Raw genomic sequence first — 19,848 nt, 5'->3', positions numbered from 1 at the left:
ATGGCATAGTGAAAAAAGGTGGAGAATCAGGCAGGCCTCACCGAACATCACGGCTTTTCTTTTTAGAGGGTCACTCACCACCAGGCACACCCCAAGGATCTGTCGGTAGGAACTCCTGGCATTTTGGACCCCTTCTTGCAGAGGCTGCACTATGTGGGCAAAGCACTGGTCGATGGCCTTCTCCAGCAGCTGTATCTTCTCTTCCACAAATCTCCGCAGGCCACTCACGTGCAAGTGTTCGTTCTAGGAACAAGGGCCATCAGGAACATGAGGCCACCCCCTCCCTAAAGGCACCATCTCCTCCAACTCTGCTTTCTTTAAGTCTGTCACCAACACAAGATTTAGCTTGAGCAGATCACCCACGGTGGACTCCTCCCTGTCATCCCCGTAAGGCACCCTTCAGGGCACAGACCTCCTTAAGCTTTGTGGGATTGGAGAATCAAACAAATATATCCTCCTGCAACTTTTCCTGGGGCTTAACCCATTAGGCTACTTGAAAGAGTAAATATTCTTTAAAAATCCAATTGTCATTAAAAGAGATTTTTCCAATGACATCTGATTCAACAAATATTTAATGAACTTCGTGCACAAAGCAGTTTTGGAGGAGCGGGTTTCTCAAACTTTAACGTGCATATAAACCATCAGAAGAGTTGGTTCAAACCCAAGGGCCTGGGATTCTACATTGCTAGCGAGCCCCAGGTAATACTGATCTTCTGGGTCCTGCTTTAAATAAACAGCAAAGCTACAGGAGCACAAAAATAAAGACTTGGTTCCTGCTTCAAAGGAGAATAGCCTAGTCAGGGAAGAAAATATCTATTCAAGTAATACGAGGGAGTGACCGCCAGGGGCAGCCTTGACCTCTGGGTTCCAAACTGGGAACTCTGTAGTGTCTGTACCCTGTATGAGAACCCTGGGGACCACATGGTGCCTGACTGCAGTGGAAAGAAACCACACTCCTTAGCTCATCACTTAAGGTCCTTCGTGGCCAGAACTCAATCAATTTCTCCAGCACCACCAGCTCTCTGTTTGCCCAAAAGGTCCTCCCACGTAGCTGCCTCTGAACTTTCTACCATTCCCCAAACGTGCCATCCTTTTGGTCCTTTGCATGTGCTCTTCCCATGTTCTCATACTCCCAAAGCTCAAAAGTCACTTCCCATGTGATGCTCTCCCTGACTCCCCGGGCAGAGTTGGGGAGCTCTTTCCTGGGCTCCCGTTGCATTTAGGACACCCCTGCTGTGCTATGTCTCTCTCAGGCCATGTGTCTCCTGCCCTGGGCCAGGACCTTGCTGGAGAGACAGACTCTGTTGTTCATGTTTGTTTATTCCAAGGCAGGGCACAGAGAGCACGGTCCATAAACATTTCTGGGGAGAATGAGTGGCGTGGAGAAATGGCTGGATAACGTAGGCTTTTAAAGTGTATTCCAAATGTTATGACAGAAATAGCTCTTGAATTGAGGTGTGACCTTACAGAGATGACTTAGCATCTCTGGATCGCAAGGGCATCGTCTGTGAAGTAAGTGAATGGGGCTGAATGATCCTGAAAACAGCCTCAAACTCCTATACCCTGAGTCTCAGAATAGAGGAGTTTTAGAAGTTTATGGAAACTATTCCGCTTCAGGCAAGCCCTGGGGAGTTTCAGAGTTTTCACTAGTTAGAATTCTATAAGCCATACTTTCTCCCCCAGAGTTCCCTCTAGATTCTTTGGAGTTTGTCGTGTCACTAGTGATCAAAATGAAAGAAGAAAAAAGTCATGAGAAGAAACTCCACGGGCAAGATTCTCACAAAGGCTCACTCTCAAAGAATCCTTGTTGAAGAAGCAAAAGAACGATAAGAAGGGAAGGGGCTGGAAATAAAAGAGCAGTGAGAAAGGGAAAGGCTGGCATCTACTATGAATAAATGCAGGACTCATTCAACATTGAGATCGTCATAATCAAGTTCCCATTGATTCTTAAAAATAAAGAAAGACTAGATCCCTGTTCATTTAAAATCACTAACTATCCAAACTCTAAAGTTTTTGGTTTGAGTCACAATCTTAAAAAATGATCTGTCACATATATTTTTAGATTTGATTTTTTTTTTCCAGAATGCAAAGGAACTGACAAACTCTTGCCTTCCAGCTTTCCGTCAGAGAACTAAGACTGAGACCAATATCTGAGGCCAAAGAATGTTGAGTAAGCCTGCTGGCAACTCCTTCTAAAAGGCTATCACGGAAGTGCCAGCCAGCCCCCTCCTCTGTGTCTTCCATCACCTGCAGTCTGGCTACAAGGAGGGACTGAGCCCCTACACGGGTTGCACCTCCATACCACGCTCCAACTTCGATTGCAAAATGCTTTGTCCTGGTGTTTATAAAATAAACCAACCACACACAGCACCACATCCGATTCGTTTTCCATCAGCACTTCCAAAAATCTTTTGCTGAGCAGAGAGGCAACTTTCACCCCAAAGAATTTTGGGGGGAAGTTAGAATGTCAAAACGTTCACTAGTATTTCAGAGGACAAAAGTCAAATTGGAAAATCTCAGATTCCAGGAGGGTTTCTTTTTTCTTACACAGAACTAGACCCAAACAAGGAATAAGAGATACGATGAAAAAGATGGTGAATCTTACTCTATATGGCACTTTTAATTTCTAAAATGTGGACATTTGACTGACACTGCGTGGACCATCAAGAGTTGACATTGCTGGGATTTCCCTGGTAGTACAGTGGTTGGGAATCTACCTGCCGATGCAGGGGACACGGGTTCAAGCCCTGGTCCGGGAAGATCCCACATGCCGCGGAGCAACTAAGCCCGTGCGTCACAACTACTGAGCCTGCATTCTAGAGCCCTCGAGCCACAACTACTGAAGCCCACACGCCGCAACTACTGAAGCCCGTGTGCCTAGAGCCCGTGCTCCGCAACAAGAGAAGCCACCGCAATGAGAAGCCCGCGCTCCGCAACAAAGAGTAGCCCCCGCTCGCCGCAACTAGAGAAAACCCACGCGCAGCAACGAAGACCCAACACAGCCAAAAATAAATAAATAAATAAATTAATTAAAAGTAAAAGAGTTGACATTGCTTACTTTTCACACTGAAGTCAGGTCCCCACCAGCTGCCTCTGCTCATCACTCCACAGGGCCCTCCCAGGTTCACTGTCCCACATTCTCAGGACCAGCCCCACCGGTACATTTCTCTCCCCTTTCCCTATTCTGCATAACAAGAAGTCAGATAGCTTGGCTGTGCAAACCTGATAGCTGACAGCAAGTGTGGAAATAAAGAAATACCAACCAAATGAGAACACACAAAGGCTATTAATTTAGAGCTTGCTATAGCAAGAGAGTCTGTGGCCATCACTTGCGTTTGGCAGACACTCAAAGGCAAGCAGAGGGATGGGAAGGCTTCTGGTGCCCTGATCAGAGGCCCCTGGCATGGGGCAGCCGTAGGTGGAGACCTCAAAGCAGGGATCTTATGTGATTCATGAGGATGCATATTTATCTTTTCTTGATTGGTCCTCAGTTGGAAGCAGGGATAAAGATTAGGGAAGCCCATGAGCTAACAAGGCGGTCTGTGATGAGAGTTTCATGGGCAGCCAATTATACTGAGGATGTGTGGGATCAGAATAATGCAGCCTGCTGGGAGACTGTCATTTGCAGAATTAAAGGCAATGCAGTCGTTGCTAAAGGGTTTAGTTTGGATGGGAGATGTAACCTTCCAGCCATACTTCTGTCATCTGAATCTGATGGGTTGTTTTTGTGTGTTTCAGGTTGTTTAAGTTTTCTTTTCCGTTTTGTAAGCAGCCATTGCTCGTATGTTAAAACACCTAAGAGAAATGGCAATCTCTTTGCCATAAAATATGGATGACAGTTAAAAAAAAAAAAAAGGATAAGGGAAGCCATCAGTCCTTAACAAAGGTCTGGCCATTTGGGGCTGATTGTTTCAGAAGTTATTGTTTAGCTTCTTAGATTGTTACTAGAGATAGCAGTCTAACTTCCTACAAGTTTTAGAGCAGGCTGGCTTCCTGAGCTGTTCATTGTAGATGGGGGGTTGGTTTCCCAGGCAGCTTGCTGCAGGCTGTGGGTCAGAGTTCTGTCTTTATATGTGCTTGTCTGTTTGTATTTTCATTCCCTCACAAGGAAACAATGCAGTTGGTGATTGATTCCAGCAACAAAGTTTTCTCCCAAACTCTCCCAAACCTCGAATTTAGCAGCTTATCCCTCTTATCTTAGGGTAAAAAAAAATTCATCCATCAAAAAGATAAACTTTGTCCACTACTATGAAAAAAGTCATTTTTAACTGGTTATTCAGAAGACCTGCATTCTAGACCATGAAGATAATATCTCTCTGCTGAAAGGCCCTCCTCTTTTCCTTCCTCTCACATTATATAACCACGCTGCTCTGAGTTTGAGATTCTGACAGCACCAGGCCATGCACGAAGTCCACAGACAGAAGAAAGTTTTTTGGACTGTATGTGCACACATGCCTCTTTAGGATAACCAAGAACTGACATATTCCAGTAGAAGTAGGCAAATCCCTCCTGCCATTAAACACATTCTACTTGATTCAAGTCTCAGGAGAGGCAAAAGTGACTATTTTTACCTTTTCCTCTCAGCCCATCTGTCATAGGTAAAACATTATTTCTTTTTTCTTTTTTTTTTTTTTTTTTTACTCAAAGGTTACAATGTTAACCCTCGAATTCTCTTTCTGCTCTCTTTAGATTCTCTAAGCTTAGGGTCTTCCTCTGATGAGAAAAGGAAGATTACGGTGAGTTAATTTTCTAACTTGGTAAGAGGGAGCATTCCGCCCAGGCCAGGAGGCAGAGGACACACAGCCCAGGGATCTTCCTACCGGCAGGTTGTCCGTGCAGCTGAAACTGTCCGTGAGCAGAAACAGGCCAAAAGCTTCAGTGACATACTTGGTCACCATCCTCCTCTTCTTATCCAAGAGCCTTCTCCTGATATATTCTCTTAACTTGGGGATTTCTGGAATTCACAGGCAGCACAAACAATTTGAAAAGGCCAGAGCTGGTGGGAAATAGAATTCTTAAACATTAACAGATCACGCTGGCTGTCTGAATTAACTTCCGCTGAGGTCCTATGCGGGTGGGTTGCTCACTAAACCAACCTATCTGTTTTCCCCAGTCTAGGATCAGCAGCTATGCATGGTAGATCAGCAGTGATGCATGCTAATTTTATTCAGTGGTAGAGAACAAACTCTGTGGAAAAGTTCAGGCTGGGTAAGAAAACGGGCACTTCCCTCTGGATGGTAGTTACCTGGATAGTATATAGAACCCGGGGCTCACATTTCTAGAGCCTCAGCCATTTGGTCCCGCTAGACTTTTCTATCTATATCAAATAACGATTAACATCAAAATAGCGCATGCTTGCTGTAGAAAGGGTAGGACCTCTGACAAGTGCAATTCCAGATTAGACACGTATCTTAGTCCGAATCCTCTGTTAGTCGGAAGATAATAGATGTCAAGCTACTTTCCCCCCATTATCCCTGTAAGTGGAAATGTTTCTATATTATTCCTTGCCTGTGCCATGCTGATTATTTCTTTGATATCCTTGTTCAAGCAGTTCCCCATTTCTGGCAACTTTTCACATCTTCTGCTCCTTAATCGCCTTTGACGCTCATCCATGTCTAGCGACATATAGGCCCATTTTTAACCATTTTCAGCTGAGATCAAGGTCAAGCTCGTATCCTGCCTCCTCACCCAGCTTTCCTTCAGTAATCCAGTCACACAGGTCCTGGGTTCTCTGAATTTCTGCTGTACTCAGAGCACCATAGAACTAGCCTCATTTTTACTTTGATTTTTGCACGTGGCTTAGTATAGTAAGTCCCCTACTTACGAACCTTCACGCTGCAAACTTTCAAAGATGCAAACGTGCATCTGGTTCCAGCAAGGAACCAGAACCTGCGCCATCAACGTCAGGCGTGAGTGACATTGCAGCCTACCCTCCATCTCCTATTGCTGACCATCCTTCAGCTCTACCATCTCCCACCTCCTCCCCCTCCTCCAGTCAGTAACTCTTCTTGCCTGTTCACTCCATGCCAGCCCCTGGTTGCCAGCTGTGGTTCTGTACTACTGTACTTTCCAAGGTACTGCACTGTAAGATTAAAAATGTTTTCTTTATTTTTTGTGTTTGTTTTTTATGTATTATTTGTGTGAAAAGTATTATAAACCTATTACAATATAGTACTATATAGCCAATTGTGTTAGTTGGGTACCTAGGCTAATTTTATGGGACTTACGAACAAACTGGACTTACGAACGCACTCTTGGAATGGAACTCATTCGTATGTAGGGGACTTACTATATTAGCTCTTCATGTAAATTTCAAGTTCTCTGAAGAAAGCAGCCATGTTCTCTAACCCCACCCCACCCCCAAAGAAAAAGCATGCCATGGATGCTTTTTCTACCTGTCCCTGGGTGAGCAAGGACTCTCAAGGCAAACACTAAGGAAATGACAACTCATCGTAAGATTTGGAGGAGAAAGGAATTGTGGTCTCAGGCACCACAACAATGCAGAGACAAACACGCATATAGCTGCTCATAGGTATAGAAACTGTGGCAAACTAGAAGTGCCGCACAGAAAGTTCTAGAACGGGAAATTCAGAGCGCCAAGCTTAATTCTGAGAATTGGAGTGATTGAGATGAAAAAATATATATGTATAAATTACCGGTTTCCTCCTCGGTGAGGAGAGCCTGCTGCCAGTACTCCTGGGCGCTGACCGTGTACACCAGCTCTGAGTCTTCCAGAACCCTGGAGTCAGTTGGCAGCTTCCTCTGAAGTGAGAGAGGCACACAGAGAACAGAATAACTCAACCGCCACAAAGGCAACCATGCACATGCTCCACAAGAGCCTTCAGCAAACTTTAGCTCATTCGCTTTCAGTTCTGCACAAGCCCTGTAAGGAACAAGCAATAGTCCCAGTGTCAAATGTTCCCATCTGTCCGCCTTACAAGGTCAGAGGTTGTGAGGACACTGTTGCAGAGATTCTCTTGGGAGTTAAAAAAAATAGCAATTCTAGAAGGAAATGTATAGAGAAAATTGTTCAACAGTGTATTTAACTTTAAAAAACTAAAGATAGAGTTACCATAGGATCCAACAATCCCACTCCTGGGCATATATCTGGAGAAAACTGTAATTCCAAAAGATACATGCACCCCTATGTTCATAGCAGCACTATTTACAATAGCCAAGACATGGAAGCAACCTAAATGTCCATCGACAGATGAATGGTTAAAGAAGATGTGGTATATATACAATGGAATACTACTCAGCCATAAAAAAGAATGAAATAATGCCATTTGCAGCAACATGGATGGACTTGGAGGGCCTTATGCTACGTGAAATAAGTCAGGCGGTGAAAAACAAATACTGTATGATATCATTTATTTGTGAAATTTTTAAAAAATGATACAAATGAACTTATTTACGAAACAGAAATAGACTCACAGACATAGAATACAGACTTATGGTTACCAAAGGGGATAGTGGGGGGGAGATAAATTAGGAGTTTGAGACTAACATATATACACATTGCTATATATAAAATAGGTATACAACAAGGACCTACTGTATAGCACAGGGAACTATAGTCAATATCTTGTAATAACCTATAAAGGAAAAGAATCTGAAAAAGATTAGATAGATAGATAGATATAGATATTATAACTGAATCACTTTGCTGTACACTTGAAACTAACACATCATAAATTAACTACACCTCAATTTTTAAAAAAGGTATATTTAAATGTTCAGAGGGGGGAAAGTACCAGGGTCCATTTTGGAAAAATAAGCACAGCCCTGACAAAGGCAGTGATGGGCAGGAGCCAGCTTGGACCAGCTCCTGAGCATCCACCGTACACAGCTCCTCCCAGCTCCCCCCCTCAGCACCAGCACTCGGTAGCTTGAAACTGGCAAGGGAACATTTACACCACAGGAATCGGCAAATGGTACACATTGGGCCTTTTTTGTTTTTTAAACAGAGAGCTGACTGTTCACAACACTGGGCAAAGGTCCTATAAAAGTGCAAGTTTCTTAACTGGGTGGTTAGTCATCCTACACATTTAAATGCAGAGTAATGTTTAAGCAAATGATGGTTTTAAATGTCAAGGAATTAAGAATCATATGAGAAATTTTTTATGATTAGAAAAACATCACCACAGAGAAGTCATACTAGAATGACACATAAATGATGTTTCATAATCCTTCATTCTTCTCACTTAAAAGAGAAAAGCCATAAAGAGTATGCATGTGTATGCATGGGTATATGGGGGCGGTAGAACACAGTAGGGAGTTGTCAACCTTCTTCTGATGCAAAGATATAAAAAAGCTGAGTGAGTGGTCCACTGGGAGAGGCAAGAAGCTGCATCTCTGTAAGATCTCTGCATCTCAAGTTGTGAGCCCATCTAGTCAAGGCTGGAATACAGATTGCTAGAAGCCCCACACTCTAGTCAGGACTAAAGTTATATAAAGGAGCTGCCAAGATTATTATTTTTTCCCTGCTTGATAGAGTTTTGACTCTAGGAAAATGTTTAGGGAAAGTTGACCCCACTTTCTACTGGGAGATAAAACTAATGTGCAATTAAATGTTAGTAGAGTTTTAAAATAGTTGAAAGGAGTATTCCTAGCTTTACCCAGGTGTTTGCATTATTTAAAATTTTGCTCTAAATTTTGTATATCTTTTCTAAAAATTATTGAAGATTCGTTTACACTTCTTGTTATTGTAATCCAAAGAAATATTTTTATAGTGTCAACGGGATGGCTACAGTAGCAGGTTCCGTATTATTGTTAAAGAGAAGTAGAAACAGTTACAGTTGGAGGGTAGGATCCAAGAGCTAAGTAGATGCTCATCAGATTATCCTATAGAAAGATGAGCCACTGTTATCATTTACACACATGGTTTTTAATAACTATATATAGCATAATGTATTAAGTTTGTAAGAAGATATTGTATATAAGAAAGGAGAAAACCTGGAAGCTCAAAATAGAAGTGACACAAGATGGAAGCAGAATCAAAAAGCATATAGTAGGGCTTCCCTGGTGGCGCGGTGGTTGAGAGTCCGCCTGCCGATGCAGGGGACACGGGTTCGTGCCCCGGTCCGGGAAGATCCCACATGCCGCGGAGCAGCTAGGCCCGTGAGCCATGGCCGCTGAGCCTGTGCGTCCTGAGCCTGTGCTCTGCAACGGGAGAGGCCACAACAGTGAGAGGCCCGCGTACCAAAAAAAAAAAAAAAAAAAAAAAAAAAAAATGCATATAGTAAAGTTGGAGTTAGATTGAAATCAGGAATATAATTTGTAGCCCCATCTTTTAAAAAATTTATACAATTTTTAAAGGTTACTTTTCATTTACAGTTATTACAAAATATTGGCTATATTCCCCATGTTGAGCCTATCTTACACTCAATAGTTTCTACCTCTCACTCTTCCACCCTTATATTGCCCCTCCCTCCCCCCCACTGGTAACCTCTAGTTTGTTCTCTATATCTGTGAGTCTGCATCTTTTGTGTTATATTCAATAGTTTGTTGTATTTTTCAGATTCCATATATAAGCCATTATCATACAGTATTTATCTTTCTCTGACTTATTTCACTTAGCATAATGCCCCCCAAGTCCATCCATGTTGCTGCAAATGGCAAAATCTCATTCTTTTTTATGGCTGAGTAGTATTCCACTGTATGTATGTATGTGTGTGTATATATCTCTATCTATCTATTTATCTACATATATATATATATATATATACACACACATATATACACTGCAACTTCTTTATCCATTCATCTGTTGATGGAGACTTAGGTTGTTTCTAAGTCTCAGCAATTGTAAATAATGCTGCTGTGAACATTGGGGTGCATGTATCTTTTTGAACTAGTTGCAACCCCATTTTTAAAAAAATCTATATTTTCTAGCTTTGTCATTAAAATGACTTTGCAGTGACATCACCCTGTCCACTTCTTTTACTTGTATGAATTATTTGATATGTACCCTTTGCACCCCAACTTTTATTTTTAATTATTCTCTGCTAAAAGAAACCCAAGTTTCTTTGATAGTAATAGTTCCATGCCTTGGGGCAGGGAAAAAGAAAATGGGCCTGAATATGTTCTTGTTGCCAGAGAGGAAAGATATATTTTTTTAATGTCTGGGTAATGCTAAAAGGAACCAGCTAAAATTAAAGGCTCCCTTTGGCCAAGATGTGAACTTGAACATCAAAAAGAACACAGTAATTCTGTGAAAAGCCATGAGTTCATTATAATCCTCAAACTGAGTAAACTAATAAGGTATTATGAAATAATAAGCTCTATCTCTATCTATCTATCTATCTCTCTATCTCTCTATCTATCTATCTATCTACAGGTCTCTGCCCTGAGTTCCCAACACAGGGCTCCTAAACCCCTTATAAATAGGGGGTTTCATTCTAACATTGAGTCTTTGGCCCCAGTTCCCAGCACAGAGCTCCCAAATCCCTTGGAATTTCTACCCCCCACCCCCATTCTCCAGAGAGGGGAGAGGAGCTGGAAATGGAGTTAATAATTGATCATGTCTATCTGATGAAGCTCCATAAAATCCCAGTAGTGTAGAGCACATCCCACATACTTGGAGAGCAATGCACCCCAGTTCCATGGGGACAGAAGTTCCTGCGCTGGGGACCCTCCCAGACCTCGCCCTATGTATCTCTTCATCTGGCTGTTCATCTCTTATCATATCCTTTATTATATAGTAAACTGGTAAATGTGAGTGTTTCACTGTGAGTTCTGTGAGCTGTTCTAGCAAATAACCCAATAATGCAAGGGAGAGGAGGTCATGGGAACCAATTTGTAGCCAAGTCAGGCAGTTGTGGGTAACCTGGGGACCTACTTCTTGCGATTCATATCTGAAGTGGGAGGCAGTCTTGTGGGACTAAACCCTTAACCTGTGGGATCTGACACTATCTCCAGGTAGACCATGTCAAACTGAGTTAAATTGTAAGGTGCCCTGCTGGTGTCAGAGAGAATTGCTTGGTGTGAAGAAAACCCCCACACATATGGTGTCAGAGTATGAGTGCGGTAGTCATATGCGAGTGAAGGAGAGAGGCACTGGAGCAGTAGCATAGGTTTTCTTTACAGATTTGCTAAAGCAAAGGCAAAATACTGTATAATAATCAGCTCAAAAGACATGCCTGAAAAAAAAAAAAAGACGTGCCTGAGAACATCAAAACCCAGCTTTCTTTTACCTGCCACATACAGCTAGTCATCCAGACCTATGGATCTGAACCCCCTATTAGTTCTTGAATGCATCTCCTCTACTCTATTTCTATGGTTACTGCCTAGTTCAGGCTCTTATCACTTTTTTTTTTTTTTTTTTTTTGCCTACATTGGGTCTTTGTTGCTGTGTGCCGGCTTTCTCTAGTTGCGGTGAGCGGGGGCTACTCTTCGTTGCGGTGTGTGGCCTTCTCATCGCGGTGGCTTCTCTTGTTGTGGAGCACGGGCTCTAGGCATGTGGGCTTCAGTAGTTGTGGCACACAGGCTCAGTGGTTGTGGCTCACGGGCTCTAGAGCACAGGCTCAGTAGTTATAGCGCACGGGCTTAGTTGCTCCGCAGCATGTGGGATCTTCCCGGAGGGCTCTGACCCATGTCCCCTGCATTGGCAGATGGATTCTTAACCACTGCGCCATCAGGGAAGCCCTATCACTTCTTTTTTTTTTTTTAACACCACCTAGATTACAGAAAAAGCCTCCCAGCTGGTCTTTCTACATCCAATCTTCACCAGCCCCTCTCCCCACCATCCATTCTCCATATTCCCGAGAAAATCACCTTTCTAAGATGCATAATATTTCCAAATTGAAATCAATAAGTGTAGTCCCAGGAGCCTGAAATTTTTCTTACAATATTTTTCTTAATTTTCTTTTTTATAATTAAAAAACTAAGCAGAGACATCTCTATGAGTGGCTACCCTATAATCAACTTCTGAGTCATATTTTCTATGATCAAAATTAAATTTGCTCCAAATGAAGGTCTGCAGTACAAATAAAGGTCTCACAATAATTCAAACTGAAAAGAAGTGGTTGGAGAATGAAGGCGTTACCTAGCCATCAGAGGTGTAGGTGTGCAGACCTAAAAGAACTTGTGCCATAAGAATCAAAACCACAGTCACCCTGCAAGCTGATGTATTGTTGCCCAGACCCTATCTTGTACACACCAATTTGCCACATTTTTTAGCAATAAATATAATTGTAAATTGTGTATTGAGGTATTTTATGTTTCTGCTTCTAGAAACAATATAATTAGGTCCTCATAAAATGCATATTTCTTTAATGCCAAGAAGAACAGTTAAAGAGAATAAGAACAGCTTTACTGAGTTATTGCCTCATTAAAATCATTCAAGAATTGCTCGGTAGAAGACTTTGGCTTGAGTATGAAGTCTGATTATTCTGAATTAGAAACAAAAGCCCTGAAATTTCCAATTCCACATTGTAGGCCAGACATTTTCTGCATCAATATAATTGAAGTCAAAATACAGAAAGCAAATAAACATAGAACTGGACCTCAGGCCATGTGTTTTTACTGTTAAATCCAACACTGAAGGTTTAGTTTCAGCAAAACCATCCCTTCTATCACATTATACTAACTGTGATATAACATTTAAGTTGTTTTGTTTATATTTCATCTTCAAGTTGGTTTCAGTTTTATAGTTGCATAAGACTATTACAGGAAGGAGTTTTATGTTTGTACCTATTTTAGTGACAGCATAATAAAAATAATTTAAGAAACAGCAAGATTCCCACAGAACAATTACTCAAGCTTGAAAAATAGAGCTCAGGGCTTTTCTCCCAACACTCCTGCGTATGCCCCTTGCTGAGCTATTCAAAACTACTTGCCTATAATTCACCAAGCGTGGCAGTTTTCTTCAACCATGTTCTTCCTTCTGTATCAAACACATTTTGTCCGACTTCTTCACCTCACTCAAGACTATTGGTTCTTTAAAATTCTGCTGAAGAGGCTGAGAAGTTTTCCCTGAACTTCTCCTCAACACCGCCTCCCCCAGTGGCCCGTGTGACTGGGGCATCCTTCCTCTGTGTTCCCCCAGCCCTGCTGCATCCCTCTAGCCAAGCACACTTCAGCCTGCACTGTGATCCCTGATTTTATCTGCACATAATTCTCAGTAGACCATATGCTCATTCAATCCTTCCAACAATCACAGGCAGTAGATATTATTATTCCCCCATTTTACAGATGAGAAAATGGAAGCTCAGAGAGGTACGGTGATTTGCCTAAGGTCACAAAGTAATTAATCAGCAGGACTAAGTCGTCTACTCCAAAGCCTCTGCCCTTGCTACCGCACAAGACCAAATAGGTGTTTCTCAAAATCTGAGTGGTTGAAAAGCAGAAAAATGCATAGGAGAATCTGTTAACTTACCTTTAGTTTTTCCTTGAGAACTTTATTCCTTTGTAGCTTTATCATTTCATTTCTTTCTAAAACAGCCTCTCGCTGACTTTGAATAGCTTGCTGGATTGTGAAAAGAAATAAAAGCATGGCAAAGAGTCTAGGGTTATCAAGAGTGATAAAGGGATAAGATGCACATCTTGCGGGCAGCTCTTCCTCTGGCCCAGACAAATGTGCATGTGTTCGAATCATATAATACTAGTCATAAAAAGTATTATTTAAGAATAACAAGTCCAAACTCATCAAGATGTTTACATTAAATGTGTGTAACTTTTTGTCTATCAATTATATCTCAACTGAGCTTTAAAAAAGAAAGAAAAAAAAAACTAGTCCATACTTACACTTCCCACTTTTCTTTCCCTGAAATGAGAAATGTAACAATTATTTATCTCGTGATGTGTCACAGCAGTCTTGACTTTCCCTGAAAGCAGCATATACTGTCATGCCTTTATGCCTCTCCCTAAGCTCTTTCTTCAGTCCAAATGCTCTGACCCACCTCCAGTGTCCATTTGAAAAAAGTATCTTAATTTCTCAATATATTGTCATCGGTGGAATTTTCTGTGACCTCACCACCTGGCCCAGTCAAAACGTAGCCCTCACTCTCCGAGGTCCCATGGTACTTTACTTGTCCCTCTCATATAACCTTTCATCCTCTTTTAAGACAGTGACCTCAGTGACTAAGCAAGATGCCTTTCTGAATCTGCTGCCTCTACCACAGTGTTCAATAAACACTTAATAAGTTCAACTGTATTATGTTCAGTTTTAGAGCTGGCACTGGAAAGGGAGCACTTGAGATACTATTCTGTGGTCGGGAGTGGGGTGAATGGAATTGCAGGGAAGAAAATAATGGAGCTGAAATTCCAACATAGACCATGAAACCAAGAAGTTGGGGGAAAAGTCTTAGTCTGTTTCTTCACTGAGGAATTTTTCTCTGCTTAGTTAGTTCCTGGAGACAGTAGACTCAAGTGGGGGGGATACGGCAGAGGGGACAGGTGGAGAAGCTTTTGTTAGAGCAGAGAAATACTGGCAAGGGTAGAGCCCATGACCATATGTCCTATGTCCCCGGAACAGACCAGTGTACACCTGCGATCCTCTGTAAAGATTAATTACAACCCCTTTCACTTTCAGAGTGCCCCAACATGGAAGATAAGTTCCAGTCCACCTAGTTACAGGGGGAACAGACATGTGCATGGAAATCAACGTATATTAACATCTATTAAGCTCTAAAATGCTTACCCTTCATTATGTTTTGTTAGAGTATGACTCTAAGAATGCTTTTACTTTGGGCCAAGTTCTGAACCTTTGAGAACCTTGCTCCATATGGGTTTAAAATCTCAGGAGGAGACAAATCTGAAACAGAATCTTGACACTTCAAAGCGGTACCGGGCCAGACGGTGTTATAGGAAGTGCCCACTAGCTGTGGGGCGTCTACACTTCCCATATCTGGGGGGACGGGCAGGTCCACCACTCTGTAAAATGCCAGGAGCTGCTCTTTGCATCTCAGACACCTGAGTGGTGCCCCTGGAGCTGTGTAGAGCACAGCCTGTTGGGCGTTAAGCAGCTGCTCTGGAAGATTCCCAAGACAACCTACCCAAGGGTCCTGATGTCCCAGGAAATCACCCAGACTTCTCTTTTAGCCCCAGTGGTCACTTCCCTGAGTCCGAAATGCCCATGAGTCAAAGCTCTGTTGTTACCGTAATTACGGCAGTCAGGACCCATGGAGGAAAGCCCACATCCCTGTAAGCCCAGCACCGTACCTTAGATATTCCGGCAAGTGGAGCTTGTCGGTCTTGGTGACCACCAGGGCCATGTCCCTGCAGAACCCCCTTTGGCAGGCTTTGATGCTCTCGTTCAGAAGGTCTTCATGGGCTCTCCCTCCAGAAACTCTTTCGATGTCACTGATCAGCCAGATCACTGAGCATTTATCAATGGTCTGTGGAACATGACCATAGCATGTTTAAGAGCATAAATGGTGCCTCGGTTGTAGAGCATGTGCTTCCTTAATGTACCATGTCTGTCCTCGATGCCCTGCCCCGACTCTCTCTCCAACCCCACCCCTCATCCCTCCCCACCACATTCTTTTAGGCACCAGCCATACGAGCTTCTTACACTTCCTGGGATGTAAATTGCTCATCTATCTCTTGGGGCCTTTGCCCTTGCCGTGACCTCTGCTTGACGTCCATTTGCCATCTGAGACTGCCAAGGGCCACCTGAGGCTAGGTTGGCCACCTCTACCTCTGCATCCCACAGCACCTGGACTTACCTGCCACAGTACTTCTCAGGCAGAACTATTGTACACGGTCGGCACTCTATACCCCTCTCCCCCTCTTCACCCAGACTGTGAGGTACCGGGTGGGAAGGGGCTGCACCTTTCAGCTTGGAATCCACATCACCTCAAGCACAGTACTTGGCCCACAGTAGAGGCTTCAGAGATGTTTGTGGCAGTAGTCATTGATAGAATTCAAGAAATCAGACCTCCAGTTCCAGATCCATCACGGGCTTGATTTACCTCAGCTGTCCTCTAGAGAAAATTATTGTTCTTCCAGAGCTAGTCCTGGTCATGATCTACCCCAAAGCTGTCACCACAGGGCATCATTTTGATGTCTGGCTGCCCCTGCATATTCAGCATACTACCACCAGGTGGCAGCAGGGAGCCAGAAACCGCGTGATTCAAGTTGCAAAGGCCAATGAACCTGAAATTGCAACCTACTCATTGATCACATATGTATTGCTTTAGCTAATATGCAACTTTCATGTGACAAGCAATAGTGTGTTGCCTTGTGACATTTCTCTGACTGCATTGTTTCACTCACCTCGCCATATAAGTGAAAAGCTGGTCCATCACCAGGACTGAGTTTGTTTATGGTTCCTCAGAACAGCACTTTGTACAAAAAGCTGTGACAAGTTTGCGAGTTGCTAATGAAATCATTATTTGCTTTATACTAATGGTTCTTAACTAGTGGAGGTTCTATACCCCAGACGACGCTTGGCAATGTCGGAGACATTTTCAACCGTTTTGACTTGAGGGGGCACTAGTGTGGGTAAAGGCCACGGATGCTGCTAAACATCCTACAATGCCCAGGCCGGGCCCCTACAACAAAGAATTCGCCAGACCCAAAATGTCAAAAGAGCTGAGGCTGAGAAAGCTTGATCTAGAGCAGGGGGTTTCAAACATGCTTTTAATGGTGGAGCCTTTTTCAAATGAAATCTTAGGAAGAATTCCAATTGCCAAGCTTGATTTTTAAAAATAGAACTGCTATAGTTGAATTGGGGGTGAAGGGTTTGGAGTCCCCACGTGCTCTGTGTCCCACACCCTCTGCCCGTGAACCTCTTAGCTTCACGGATCATTTTTATGAAAGCATTCATCTCAAGTGTCAAACAAACTTCATTGTTTTATAAAGAAGGTACATAACAGGCCCCAAGAGGCAAAGGATCAGCTTAAGGCCACCCAACTATGGGTCCTGAACTTCCTCCCCTACATGGATGGACTCACATTCGGGCAGGAAAATAAAACCAATCGATCCCTCCCACTTCCCAAATTATAACCAATTTAGGGATGCTTCAGATTATTCCATCAGGCTGTAGAAGATGAAGCTCCTCCTCTAGGGCAGGGCCTCTTTCACTTTTATATTCCCCTGGTCCTGGTAAACTATAGGTGCTTAATAAATGTTTATTAAAAGAGAAGAGAACTGCAATCATAAAGGTTGCAATGGTTAAATTTCAGGCCCTACACAAAGCTCCCGACTGCCAGGATTTGGTAAAATTAGAGTCACAGAAAACACCGGAAAAAAGCCGATCTATAAGACAAGAGCCACTAGATTTGGGAGTGGGTAGGATGGCCCCCTGCCATCGCCGCCCTCCTCCCTTCCCACAATGAGAATGGGCCTCCAAGAGGTCAGGTGACTCAGGCAGCACGGGGACGTCTGAGCTCTTAATGGTTTTAGTGTAGGGAAGGTACTGCTGGGCAGCTGGGGAGGTGGGGGCGAGGCATCGTGTTCTGCTCTCCCTGGAAGGAGGGGAGTCTCTAGTAACTTCTCATGAGAGGATATCACAAAACCACAAGCACGGAGGGGAGCTGCGACCAAGCAGAGCAGCCTGGGGGCCATCACTTCGCTTCAGCCCCACCTCCTCAGAGCTCCTCTGTTCTGAGCGGCCTTTGATAAGCTGCCCAGTGTACCTGAACTGGCAGCAGCCACGGCTCCATCCTGTGAGAGAGGCCGGCCACCTCCTCAGGCTGTCGCTCCCTGGGACTGGCCAGGAACTAGAGGAGGTTGGCGATTCCACTCCCAGAGCTGAAACCCTGCAGAAACAAAGGCTCTCCCGGCCAGGCCTGAGCAGACCACCAAGGGTGAAGGATGCTGGGACTGCCTCCCCCTTAAAGAACTGTTAGGGGATGTCCTGGGGGGTGAGAGACAGAGTCTCCGCTGGAAAGGTAGGAACCTGCTCTCTGGTTCAAATTCTGCCACTCAGTAGATGTGTGGTCTTGGGCTAATGACTTCCCATCTCTGAGCCTCCATTTCCTTATCTGTAAAATCAGGGCATAGGCTGAGTATCTGTAAGCTGTCATCCTGATCTTTATTGGAAACCACAGTCACAAAGCTCCCCCGGCCCACAGTCATTCGTTTAGCGCAAATCTGCTGAATTTAAAGTCTACCTATAACAGAGAAGCAGTGGGCCCGCAGTGAGTTTTTCGGCAGCCACTGCACTGATCGTGACTCACAGACACTGGCCCTCCTTCCCAGTCCCTTCTGGCTCTGGTCCTGTGCCCCGTGTTCCCTCCCACCCTGCACTCCTGAGCTCCTTCTAAGACGCCCTTTCTTTCTCTATCACTCACCCGAGTCCCTCCTGTCCTTCGAACTTCCCCAGGAAGCATGGTATTAAAGCCCACCCCACCTTTCCTAGGCTTGGCTTCTGCACCTCTCTCCATCCTTCCCCCATGCCCTCAGCCCTCTGGGCTCCGCAAATGCTGCAAACGGTGCTCAGGGTCCCACTCCCACCTGCCTCCTCTACCTGGTGGAGGCTGAGCATCTGTATCCACTCTGAAGCCTCACCCACCTCCCAAAGGAAGTCATCACCTTGTGCTCTCATTTTTAAGTAACGGGGTTTGTTCATTAGTGTGTTTCATTCCCTTCTGGACTACGAGCCTTCCAAGGGCAAGGACTTTGTCTCCGTCCGTCCAGAGCCTATCATAAAATTGAGGAGATGCTCAGTGGCTATTTGTTGAAGGAATGAGCTCTCTGGTTGGAGGTGATTTCGACTTTTGAGAGCTCATAGCTCCTCATGCTTCTCTTACATCATTTTCTGCCACGTATTTCGTCATCTGCGTGTTTCATTTCTCCTAGTAGACTCTAAGCCCCTTGAGGGAAGGCTCTGCTTCTCATTCACATTGTTTTATTTTGTTTTCGTCTTTTTAGTTTTAAAGATAATACATGTTCAGGCAAAATATACAAACAATACAGAGGTGTCTGTAGTAAAGAGCGGTAGGAAACACAGAAGCTGCTCTTAACAGTTGGGTATGTATCTTACCGGAAGGCAGGATCTGACTCTTGCCATGCATTTGCAAACATTACACACGCACACGCTTCTTAACATAAAAGGTCATGTTCTGTACCTGTTCATTCACTCTTCATTTTGTGTTGTTTATCGTGTAGGATATAGTAGAGGTTGACAGCAGAGAGGCTCTTGAGCCTTCTTGCATGGGTTATGAGCTATAAAATTAGCTCAGCTCTCATTATTATTAGCTATAATCTTTGCGTCCTCAGTGCTTAGTACATAGTCTTACACAGTGTATGTGTTTGATGAACAGAAAGCAAATTAACAAAGAGATAAATTTTTTAAAATCCCCCAGCCTCTTATCACTAGGTACAGCTCAAACTGCCCTAGTGCTTAACTCTCTGGCTGCAGACACATCTGGGGGTGGGGGTGGGGGCCGATCAGCTTATGCTCCATTTGCGGGGAATTGAACTCCTACCTACTTTCATCTCAATGACCCCCTTCAGGCACAGCTGACTACACTAGGGATGGATACTTAATCCAGAGAGAGTTGATCCTTAGCTGGGTGGTAATTGATCAGATTTTCCTTCTGAGGAATTTGAACTAAAAGACATAGAGACTATAGTCAGACAGTGATAGGCACAGGAACAGCAGTGTCATTCAGAGACGCAGCTAAGGCGGTCCTGTTCCACAACATGGGCGCTAATGGCTAAGGGAGAAGCAGGACTCAGCTGACAGATGCACAAAGAGAAACAGGGTCACAAGAGACCAGGCAGAGGATGAGCGAGAAAATAGCAGCTTCCAGCCTGATAGGTGGTCCTGGGGCCTGGCTGTGTCTCGTGAGATCCTTTGATAGCCTTTTGATTAACCCTTCTTGACTTGGGATTTGCTTTAGTGAGTTTCTCTTCCCTACAACCAAACATGGGAGCAGCCTCCTGGTTCCTTGGTGC

The 19,848-nt window shown here is 43.9% G+C and overlaps 1 protein-coding gene across 13 annotated transcripts in view; it reads right to left on the bottom strand.

Moving 5' to 3' along the window:
* NUGGC (nuclear GTPase, germinal center associated) overlaps positions 1–19,848 on the bottom strand; it is a 47,668-nt gene that overhangs the window by 12,087 nt on the left and 15,733 nt on the right. For all 13 annotated transcript variants that reach the window (XR_003790705.1, XR_003790706.1, XR_003790707.1 and 10 more), the window contains 6 exons: positions 15,163–15,338; positions 13,747–13,765; positions 13,379–13,468; positions 6,657–6,762; positions 4,821–4,954; positions 79–243 (listed from right to left, as the gene is read on the bottom strand). Coding sequence is in view for 10 of the 13 variants with exons in the window: in XM_029201934.1 (XP_029057767.1) it covers positions 79–243; positions 4,821–4,954; positions 6,657–6,762; positions 13,379–13,468; positions 13,747–13,765; positions 15,163–15,338 (690 nt within the window). In the remaining 3 variants the exon portion in view is untranslated. The remainder of the gene's footprint in view (positions 1–78; positions 244–4,820; positions 4,955–6,656; positions 6,763–13,378; positions 13,469–13,746; positions 13,766–15,162; positions 15,339–19,848) is intronic.

This window comes from Monodon monoceros, unplaced genomic scaffold (genome assembly GCF_005190385.1).
Source record: "Monodon monoceros isolate NGI ecotype Baffin Bay Population unplaced genomic scaffold, NGI_Narwhal_1 Super_Scaffold_5, whole genome shotgun sequence".
NCBI lineage: Eukaryota > Metazoa > Chordata > Mammalia > Artiodactyla > Monodontidae > Monodon > Monodon monoceros.
Note: the sequence above shows the minus strand (reverse complement) of the source record. Positions and strands in the feature narration are given on the sequence as shown.